The following is an 11,524-nucleotide window of genomic DNA, read 5'->3' as shown; positions in this document are numbered from 1 at the left end:
GGCTTTCTCCTAGCAGCACCTCGCACTAAGTGAGCTGCTTTGTGGCCACCTCCGCTCCTCGTCCCATGGGGAGCCGTGTGGCAGTCTTGCAGTGTCAGTGATTCCCCRAATAATCCCTGGCCACCATGGAAAGGCCTTGGGGAGGCTGTGGCTCTTCCCTGAGGCAGTGTCACATCGCAGCACCATGCAAGGCATGCGGCGGCCTTGCCATGAAACACTGTCACTCAGTGACCTGACACAAAGGAGAAGTGTATGCATTARCAGGGGGAAATAATGCTCAAAGCTATTTAACTGAAGTGAAGCAGAAATACTTTGAAATATCTTGTGATCAGAAGGTACACTGCAAAAAATGGCACTTCTGAGCCAGCCAAGACCTGGCCACGGCTCTTCCCGTTGTGTTAAACGTGCTCTCCGCTAGCCACCTGGTGCCTGGAGCTCGCTGGTCTGTGCAGGACAGCACCAGGCTACCACAGCCAGGCTTGGGCTTACACCTCACCACTGCAGGCTGCTGAGATGCCTGTGTTAAGGTGTCCAAGGGCCACGTCTTTCCCGTGTATGAAATACCTGCTCCTTGGGAGGTGGCGACGCACAGCTGGGAGGGTGGCTGATGGCAAAGGGAGCCTGCTAATGCCCAGCAGGAGCTGTGAGCAGCATCGATGCCCTTGCCTGTTTTGGGTAATATTGTGAACTTTCTGATTATGCTGTTGGCACAGGCTAGGAGACACCAGTGTCTCAGCCTAAAGATACAAGTGAAAGCTCCTTGTAGATTAGTGCAAATAAAATACCTGTTAGAAAAGCTAGGCATGTGTATTTTGAGATTTTGGACCAATGTTTCAACAACCAAATCTGTCTGTAACAGTTAACCTGTAACACCTGCATCACTTCACTCTAAATTAAGGCAGCTCAGGGCTTAAGTTGTAGGAAGCATGGAGACCTGGTATTTCATCCCAAGTGCAGGTGTGTGTATGACTGTTTTTGAGGGAGATGCTTACATTTTTATACTTATTTTCTCATGTGCTTTTCTTCCTGGGAGCTTTTTGAGGATGATAATGAGGACTTATGACTCAAGACAGGAAACATCCTTTCTTTTCCACTAGCAGAATATCATGTTGGATATTTCAGATGCTTCAGGAGCACAGAGCTTCYGCCTTGCCAGCTGCTGCTTGGGTGTTAGGGTACTGCAATAACTCCAAAAGAAATGAGATCAAAATCACATTGGAAAAACCTCAGAGTATTCCCAACCTTTAGAAACAAATAAAACTCATAGAAAATTACTCAGAGGTCTGTAGCTTTAAGCTACTGGGGTCTTTTTGACAGCCTTAATGTGAGAGGCACTGMTGTCCTGAGTTAGTCAAATAACTGGTGTAAATGGGGATGGCCTTGAGGCACCTTTTTCTTGTATGCCCTAAGCAGGTAGCCTCCTTTCCTGCACATGGATGTCTCTGGTACCTCACAGTCAGGAAGCCACTCTGCTCCTAGGACAAACCAAGAGGTGCTCCACTGGATTCATGGTTACCTGGATGAAYGCTATGTGGAGAACTCAGACCAGGTTGCTGTATTTAAACCACCATATCTGGAATTAATAAGATAATCAGGTGGAAAGTAGTTTCTTATTGGGGCTATTCAACAGAATGTTAATTCATGAGGAGGGTATTTGTTTCCCGCCTTGTTTTATGGAGGWTTTTTTAACATTAACCTCAATTGTTCCTATAATATATACCTCATTTTATTATGGCGGCAAAATTTCCACCACCTATATACTTGTCCTATGGCACCAGGCTGACGTAAACATAAATGAAAAGATTTCACTGATTAAAAGGAGGTGATGAAAGCTTCGGGAAAAAAAAAAATACCAAAAAAAAACCCCAACTATATCTATATAGAGAGATATAAAGGCTGTTCAGACTTTTGTTTGGTGCTAGCATAAGGTGCCAGACTGATGTGCTAAAAAGTTACTTTTCAGAAAAAGTGAACAATGCWGTTATTATTCTTACTATATCTTGTTGTATTTGTATTGTGCTGCTTTATCTGTGTATGTAAAAGAACRGGATGCTAGAAGAAGCCTCCTGACCCACCTCTGGAAGGAGCCTGTGTATGGAAAAACCTCTTGTGCGTCCTGTCACTTGAGAGCCCTGCTGACCTCAGTTACTGGAGGCTCCTCAGGGAGCTAGACTAGATGATGGCATGACTTTAGCTGGAATGTGTGTTTTGGGATTGCATTGTGTCTTTTTATTTAAGCTTTTTTTTTTTTTTTTWTTTTKTCCAAGTYATTATTATTATTACGCATCTGTTTAGATTCTGATGCTACTGCAAAGATTCCACTGCATGGTGTGTTACACCAAAATCTCCTTTGTTCAGATTTGCCAGCATGAAGGAGTGATACAAGCATCTGCATTTGGCTAATTCTGGAAGTCTGAGGTGTTGCAGTGAGTTACACTGAAGCTTGAGATTGCGTTCAGGTGGGCAGCAGGTATTAACATKGCAAAGTCTCAGTGAAACTCTGACAAAGTAACGCTGCAATAGAGGATGAGGTGCTCCTGCTGCTGGCGACGCAGGCYGGGCATGGTTGCAATGGTTGCTTCAGTGCTCTTTCACCATCACAGGAAAGAAGTTTTTCCCCATGTTCTCATGGGAAGTCCATGAAATAACTGATATAAGTGCTTAGTAAGAAAACGCTACAATAGCTGGGATTTACTCTCTAGGAACTCTGCAAAGTCCACGTGCGCACAGATGCATGTACATGATCATATTCTTAGTAAAATACTCTGTAGCCCACAGTGTTTCCTGGATATTGTGTCCACAGAAAAGAGGATAGCTCTGTCTGTTTTGTGGTGGTTCCTACAAGACAAAGATGGTTGTGGGGGGGTCTTGTTTGTTTGTTTTGTTTGCTTTTTCCAAATCTTTCAGGAAAGCTTAGAAAAGAAGATTGAGCCAACACATCTACTCAGGAGTTCACTCTGGGTTGTGTAATCTCTGTTTAGGTTGGTGCCAGAAAGCATCTACAGCAGCTTAGCTGGATACTGCAAGGGAGTGTTTCAGATTTGATCGCACTGTTAATATATGTTTTTTTCTTTCATTTTTGTTACGTAAATGTTTCATAAAACTGTTCCTTACTTGGGATGCTGCTTCTTGTAAGTGTCTGGGCTTTAGCTTGGGTGAAGGTAAAGCTGATTTCAGGGTCACAGGATTACTGGGAGAGACATCCCCTACCCAACAGCACGGCAGATACGCAGCTGGTGACACCCTGGCGGTCAGGCAGCTCTTCTAAGGAGCAAGATCTCAGCAACACTGAGTGGTTTGTGGTAATTTTAGAAATGCAAATGGCAGGTGGAACATATAATGGAAAGCAACATTATCCCTGAGACRGAGATCGGAAAGATCACATGGAGTCTAGGCATGATGGAGAAATTGCTGGATTTCAAAGCTGCGTGTTGCATTAGGTGCTACTTACCGTGCAGAAAGGCAATCTGCACAAGGGATGTGTTAAAAGCATGAAACCCACTCTTCCAATGCAGCATAAGGACTGCTGAAATCCCTAGGGTCAAGTTGGGTGAGTTCCTGGACATGAAATCGATTGGTTTAAATGGAATAAGCCTTGCTCCTCTTTCCTTGCTTGGCCTTGCTCAGTTGTGGTTAAATGAGGAGAGCAGACAAGAGTAATCCCGTAATTCTGCTGTTGTTGACTGGCAGTGAAATGGAAGGGAAGCCTTCTAATCAACGCCAGCTAGCGGGATGCCTCCAGCACTGGGGAAAAGAAGTAAAATGCTAAACAACAAGCTAAAAAAGGTACATTAGAAAGGCAGTTCCACTGCAAAATGCCATCAGGAGAGGAACTGGAATAGTCAGTCCACATCATCTCACTGATGTTCCTGTCTCAGGCTGTCAAATTAACCACCAGGATAAACAGATTTTTTTTTTCTCAGTTGCATAGATTTTATTGGAAAGTATTGCATCATCAAAACCGAAATACTTCATTAGAATAAAAGCTGAAAATGGTACAAACCTCAGTAATAAATACATTAGGATATGATTTCTGGCTCAGATGAAGAAGTTAACTAGGTGAACTTAAACCAGAGCTTCTGATGCGATGTGGGAGGCCTGGACAGGGAAGCTAGTGGCTCAGGCGGCCGCCCTGTATCCACAAGAGACTCCACAGTGGAACTGCCAGCTCTTCTGCGATTCCCTGCTCCAAGAGTTCTTGGATTTTGTTCCAAGCCAGATTTAAAACTGTAAACCAGAAATCTTTTCCAAACTTGTTAATAAGAGACTGCTAATGAAGCCAGTGCACTCAATGATTCCCCCAGGCATATCTCCCTTACCAAAATTTTCCCATTTGTGCTAATAGAYATTTTGTCCCATCAGACCCTAAGACCTATAGTATCAGGAGAAAAACAGAGCTCCAGGCCAAAAAGGCTCTTTTTAAGCCACAAGTTGTTCCTGCATGATACTGACTATCTATGACCTTAGTATTTGTTTTTTTGACTACATTTTAGATTAAAGCATTGATTAATCTTCACATTAGATTTAGGATTGAAGTCCATTTGTAAATGGAATGTGCTATTTTTCAAAATAGCCAAACATTTGGCTTTGTTATAGATTTATGCCTAACATCAGAAAAAAAGTACTGAATAATAGTTAGCCAAGCCAACAGCTGGCCAGCCTTTGGTAAGAATACTACAGCAATTGGTATGAATGCTACAACATTTGACACTTCCTAACTTCCTACAGGTGCTTGACTCCATTCAAAGTATTTAAAGGTCTGTTGCTGGTTCCTAACTTTTCCATTAAACTCATTCCCTCTCCCCTAAAAAATACTATAAAGGTTTCTAAAAATATAAGGTATTTCCATCTCTGCTCTAATGAATACTGGGAGGCAGCTGCCCTGTAGGCTGTGCTCCATTTTGTCTTTCCAAGTCTCTAACATAGTAACTTGGTATCGCAGTAGAAAAAAATGCATTACATTTTCTAGGCAATACCTAAAAGCAGCATAAGGGGCCTGTTTTTTTTCCTCTTGGGAAAAACACAGCTACCTAGACAAATATATTAGTTTTATATGAGGTCCTAGATGTGTTCCCCTACAAAAAAAAGTCACAGTTCTGACTAGGATACCCTACAACGTTCATGTGAGTTAACTGATGTACTAGGATACCCTACAATGTTCGTGTGAGTTAACTGTTGTTATTAGCCTGATTTTTGGAGGGGCATTAAGTCATTATAGTCTAAAAAGTGACCCAGTCCGCGTCACTGAGCAGCACCAATGTTGGCTACGTGAGCTTTACGTTACTCAGTGCATAAGATAAAATTGAATCCATTACGACAGTAGGAAACCAAGCACATACAAACACCAGTAGTTTTTCCTTTAGTTTTGCAACCATATAGCGTGCCTTGGGCGCAGGAGACATTAAAGCATGTACCATAGCATCTACAACTTCATTGCCCTTAGTGCTGCCTGCATTGACAATGCTGTTGAAAAAGTTTGCCCGCTCTTCAACATATTCTTTATTGTAAACTTCCTTTTCCTCTTCACTGAGTTCATTCCAAATCTCCTCTGCACTGACTGGCGGCTGAATTTTTGTAGAACGTGCATAATTTCCAGGCTGAATAATACAGACCTAAAAGCAAGATGTGAAACTTATCAAAATGTAATCATACATTCTGAATTCAATCAAATAACATAAACAGTGAAATGTGTCAAAAGCTTTCCATAGATAGGCTTCTCTCTTTCAGAGAAAGAAAGAGAAAGTGTCTCTTTCAGTGAAATTTTAACCTTGAGAACCTCACCGAAATCAAGTATTTTGATTGAAAGAAACACTTAAAATTTCAGAGGTGCTTCATTCTGCCTTTCCTATTTCAATCTAACGTTAATGTTCTTGATTCACCTACTTAGCATACCTTCACAAATGCAATGTTATGTCTTTTTATAGAATGCTTAATAGCATAAATATTTTTACAATACCGAGACAAAGCATTTCAATCCAACTTTGATGCCTTCAAAGCAGAGTAGTTTGGATTTTTCAGTCTGGCAAATCCTAAAATTGGTGATACTTTGCCCCAATTCTGGGACAAAAGAAGACGTCAAAATATTAGAAATTTCTGGGAAACAGAAGCAGGGCTTTTTTTACCCAAGTAGGTGTATTAAAAAATAGKTTGGAGAGGTTCAGAGAGGACTGCTGAAATAATTAGGAAATTTCTATAGGTTTCTCTGTGTGTATGTTCAAATCCACAGTATACAAATCCTTTGTTGCTCAGCTTAGGCGCTGCTTGTGTGCCTTGCTGCTGCAGTTCTGTTGACCTCTGGGATTTCTGGAGACTTTTAGAGCCAGCTTAGCACTTGCAGTWTGTGTGTGTTTCCTGGAATATGGGAGTTAACAGCACATTCACTATTTGCTCATACATCATGGCATTCAACTGCTGCTGTGGTTAAGACTAARGACTAAGGACACAAGATGAAGAAAAATGGTGCTTAGCTGTGTAAGAGACTCGGGGAYCTGACAAACGTCCTCTAGAGTGTCTGTGGCAATTTATATCCTCAGTGCTCCCAATCTACCATCCAGTCCATCTACCAGAGGCTACCAGCCATTGTGTGGTAGGGCATGGGGCAGACTCTCTACCTTCCTAGTAACCAGGGGCTTGTGCTAATGTGCTGAAGGGGCTGAGGTGCAGGGTCTATACGCAGTGGRACTGGACACGGGGAGCCCATAGCCAGATACGTCTGGTGTTGCCTTGGCTAAGTTTGTTAGAGCCTTTGCTTTGGGTGCTATYTTCAAAAGTGTTTCTTTCTCGATCAAGCTAATGCCAAGATGAAACTTAACACAGGTATATTCCATGTCAAGGGCCTTTGAAAACTGTGTTGTGGAGCTTTTTGGAGTTGTCTGAAAGAGATGGGTAGACTGTACTTTTTTCCCTTTGCCTACTTACTGTAGCCTTTAGATGGAAGGCACGCGCTTAGCTTTCTGCAGGCAGCCAGCTTGCAYGGCCAGAGTTCAGGGTGAGAGAGTCATCGCTCCATCTGTTCCCTGCCACTTCTGGGCCACTATCTCCTCAGAGGAGAAGGGCAACGTCAGAGCAGAGAAGGGCAGCACGGAGGAGAGGGAACCCGTGCCCCGCTGTCTCCTTGCGGGGCAGGGTGTGAAGCAAATGCTAGCCAGGGTSTAGCACACAGTCCAAGGTAGATAAGGAATTTCTGTGGCTATTTTGGAAATGTTTGTCAGTTGGGCTCACTATATTGTTTGTAAGGGTTATCCTGGGGGTGGGGGAAGAGTAAAAATCTTAAGTAGACCAGAGTAATTAACCTGTTAAACTAAGCTCTTCCATGCACTTAAGATTATCCTCTGCTAATCAGTTCCAATCCTCATCATGCTGTGTGGTATTATGATGTGTAAGATCACTTGCATTTTAGACTGTTTTATATTTCTCCAAAAGAGGCAGTTAACAGATGCATAGCTTTAATTTCTTCCAATGCAAGGCTCATGAACAATGCTGTAACTGTCCATATGTAGACAGTATACCAATGTAAATCCTTCAGGGAAAAACAGTATTTCAAGAGCGCTTCTGCAGCAGAGTGACTCCCAAGAAAAAAGCCTAGTCAAGCTGCTTACTGGTCTAAGCTCAAGGCTTGACTATCAGTGTTGCTTAGTTAGAGCACTAAGAGCACTCTTAGTGCTGCTTAGATTAAGAGAGTAAAAACGTAATTACTCTATGTGAATGCTGTGTCTTGCAGTGTAGCTGTTCCCAGCAAAAGGAAGGAACCTTTAACTACCGGTGTGATGAGTGACAGAACTCCTCACCACACCTGGGGTTTTGGCTTCCAGCAACTACCCAGAGAAAGCAAAYTTTGGTTAGTTTGTGCTGTTACAGGCTCTTCTCAGAGCACAAGTATCGCATGCCTGGGCCTGCCTCACAAAGCTGGGTCAATGGAGAGGCTGTGGAGAAGGGGTGGTAGCTGTAGGGGCTGGCACAGAGGAAAAAAACACCTCACAGCTTCTCCCTTCTGCAAGCAYCACCTGAGCCCTCTCTCTCCCATGGCTTTTAACGTGCAGAGACGTGCAGAGCAACCRCCGCTTTACAAGGGGAGGCTGCATCCACAGATTCAGGCAAGCTGCTCTGTTCTTTTTTAATTGGATAAATGGAGCTTATTTGCACAAGATTAGATACCATTTTCCATAAGCTCACTCTTGTTCCCTTGGCCAAAGTTTGCATCCCCACACCACTGCCCAGTATTTGTGCAAGCTGCTTACTTCCTTCTCCAAAAGCAGAAGACACATTTTAGCTCTGTGGGAAGTTTCAGGAGTGAACCGTAATTCTTTCTCCTAGGAAAAAAACGTTTGAAATACCACAATTTCCACACCACAGCTACTAATTATTTCACTTACCAGAACACCAAACTTTTTCATTTCCAATCTTAGAGCATCACAAAATTTTTCCATAGCTGCCTTGGTCATAGAATAAATGCCATTTCCCAGAGTAAAATAGGCAATAATGCTGGACATAAAAACAATGCGTCCTGGAAAGAAAAGTGCAAATACCATAACTTTCCATTCTTGGTCTTTACCTTAACTTAGAATCTATTTACCTGAATCTTCTGACCTGCTAATAACATGCCAGGTAGTGGGATGCTGTTTTATTGTATAGAATGGCAGAGCTGGGCTGGGTAAGGACAAAGCCACAGCACAACAGCGTGTGCAGTCTGGCAAGGCAGGGAGGACAGGGCTTCCTGCAGAAAACTTTGTTCCTCCTGTTGGCAGATACTGCACAAGAATAAAGGGTAACATGTTCCAGCTTCCTTCTAACTCCTCCTGTGTCAATCCACTCGGTATCAGAGGATGAAAGCAATAGAAACAGTCCCCTAAAACCTTGGGATAGAAAAATAACACTAGATAACACCAGTAATAGCAGACAAGTAGCCAGAGGAGAGAAGCATGAGATGATTCTTAAGGAAAAWTTTTTTGACAGTGAGGGTGACAGAGCACTGAAYAGGCTGCCCAGAGAGGTTGTGGAATCTCCTTCTCTGGAGATCTTCAAGACCTGCTTAGACACAATCCTGAGCCACATGCTATAGGTGACCCTGTGTGTGCAGGGGGGTTGGACCAAATAATCTCTAAAGGTCTCTTCCAACCTTAAGGATTCTATGATTCTCCTTGTGACGAATATATGACTACTAATGACTTTTTTTTTTCTGTCCTAATGATGTCTCTGTACCAAGTTCTGCATTATAGCTGTGCATATAAGGTCACTAGAGTTAGAAGCCACTAGAGTTATAAACCAGAAAAAGGTGACTTGACGCGAAGGATACAGCTTTATACTGYCTTGCTATGATTTCCCTGATTTTTTCTGCTTTTTTTCCTGTATAACTTTTGCCAAATGCATGCATGCGCTGAATATGGGTGAATTCTGATTTTAGGTCCTGGGCTTTGGTCCGTTTCTGTTCCCTTTTAACCTTCCATTAAATAATTATACCACAGAATGAGAAGTCTGTGAATGTGGATATACAAATACTAGCGGTGAGAGAGAACRAGCCTCACAAGCAATGGTTCCAAGAAAGTGGTTCCATTGCTATTGCCTGAGCCCAAATCTGCCCAAATGTTATAAACTTTTGGGGTACCAGTGGGTATCATGGCAATGCAGTGCAAACTATCATTCTGAATTAGGTTCCCTGCCTTCTTCTATAGTGTATAGGTTGTCAGATATATCAAAATAGGAATGCAATTACCAGCTTGCTGATCAAGATCTTATCTCAGCTGGCCACTGGAAAAGTTATGGGAAAATGTTGCTCACCTTGGGGAGCTGAGTGCTTAATTCTAGGCTGGAGGGAAATATCATCCTTTTGGCTGGATGGATAAGAACTTGCAGGGAAGAAACTATGTAGATGTAACTATTCAGACGAAATCTCCCAAAGGTTTACATGCATGCTTAACATCATACACATAAGCAGTCCCTTTTCCTTTAAAGTAGCTCCATGCAATTCATAAAGTGTGACAGACGCCTCTGGTGGATCCACATTGTAGAGTTTAAGCAGCAGGTAGGTCATCAAAGAAAGTGAAGTCTTCCATGTAATGACCACGTCTCATATACATTGTTTTTCACTGAGCGTTTCACTGAGCGTTTTTCACTGAGCATTGTTTTTCACAGTGGCATGTTCTTTCAGAAAAACACATCCATCTGGCAGCATTTAAAAGTTTTTTTTTCTTGCATCAAAAATCAGCTGCAGGCAACTGAGTAGTCAAAAAGAAGATGCTTTTATCTTACCAACGTTTTGTATGAGAATGACATCTGGGGATTCCACGTGAAACCTAGATCTTTCTGTGCTTGATGCTGTACATGCAAGAGTAGAACATATCCTTGCCTTAGAGCTTACTACCTAAATAAAGAGCTTACTACCTAAATATACAAGTTGAGCAAAGGGAGGAGAAAAGAAAATTGTGTCTTTTTTTTCCCAAATTTAGATGGGCAGGGGTACAGAACAGACTTCAAACTAAATAAAAGACATTGCAATGCCAAAGAGAGCTAGCTGAACCATGTCTTCTTGTTAGGRTAAAGCCCACACAGTGAAGCTCCATACAAATGCATTTATTCTGCTTCCTGCCCATGCAGCTCTCTGACACTTCTACATATTTGAAGTTGTCAGTCCAAGGTCATTGGATCTTTCTAGGTTTGGAACTGCAAGCTGGATGTCCCTCATTTCCCTCTCCAGGATCATCCTTCTCCCAATTCCTGAATAGTAGAAGAGTAAAGCCTAAATAATGAAGTTAAGCAGGAGTTTATTGGATCTTGGTGTTTCCTGGCTGGCAGGGCTTAAACARTCTTGACTGGGGTTAATAACCTACTAAATTTTTCCTCTCTTCATCAAGTCGAAACTTGAGATAATTTGTTGTTTCTAAACACAGTACCTTTGGAAGGGGGGAAAATAGGGACAGAATCATTCTTTTCTTTTTTTGTTGCTAGTTTGTTTTGCTTATGACTTTGCCCTCTTTTCAGGATCAGGTTGCTCTTTCAGGCCACACAGCTGTCATTTCAGTTCAATGAGAGACAATTAAGGCTTCTTTTATAGATACTACATTACCCTGATTATAGTAAGCTAATTATTCTACAACTCTAAATAACAGAGGATTAGCATTACCCTTGTATTTCCTTAGAAGAGGAAGAAAGGCCAGGGTTGTTCTGATGCTCCCAAGAAGATTCACATCTGCAAATTTTTCGTATTTCTCCATGGAGAGCCATCCTGTCTCGCCAAATGTTGATATTCCTGCGTTGTTCACAAGTCCCCAAAAACCTAAAGGAGAAACATAATTTAACAGGCATCTTTCACTGAAAAAAATGACCACCATCAAGCAACCAAACACCGCTAGTGATTGGATCCTTAGGAAACGGCTTTTTACTTGCGGTATCTTTTTGKTTTTTCTACTTTCAAGGTTTATGCTTTGCATAATGAAAAAATGTAATTTTGGCCTTTAACTAGACTCTGTAAGTCTCAGTGCTAAATCMCTCATTTTATAGTCATATTAAGTTATTTATGAATCACAAGATG

General features: G+C 42.1%; 1 protein-coding gene across 1 annotated transcript; it reads right to left on the bottom strand.

Moving 5' to 3' along the window:
- Positions 1-4,952: 4,952 nt before the first annotated feature.
- On the bottom strand, positions 4,953-11,324 carry LOC112958937 (D-beta-hydroxybutyrate dehydrogenase, mitochondrial-like). Its single transcript, XM_026052897.1, has 3 exons — positions 11,117-11,324; positions 8,373-8,503; positions 4,953-5,612 (listed from the first exon to the last, which is right to left on the bottom strand). Exons 1-3 carry the CDS (start codon positions 11,322-11,324, stop codon positions 5,265-5,267), a joined length of 687 nt encoding a protein of 228 aa, XP_025908682.1. The 3' UTR covers positions 4,953-5,264.
- Positions 11,325-11,524: the final 200 nt, after the last annotated feature.

The sequence above is a fragment of the Nothoprocta perdicaria genome, unplaced genomic scaffold, assembly GCF_003342845.1.
Source record: "Nothoprocta perdicaria isolate Ctin4 unplaced genomic scaffold, notPer1 scaffold_93, whole genome shotgun sequence".
In the NCBI taxonomy this organism is placed as follows: Eukaryota; Metazoa; Chordata; class Aves; order Tinamiformes; family Tinamidae; genus Nothoprocta; species Nothoprocta perdicaria.
Note: the sequence above shows the minus strand (reverse complement) of the source record. Positions and strands in the feature narration are given on the sequence as shown.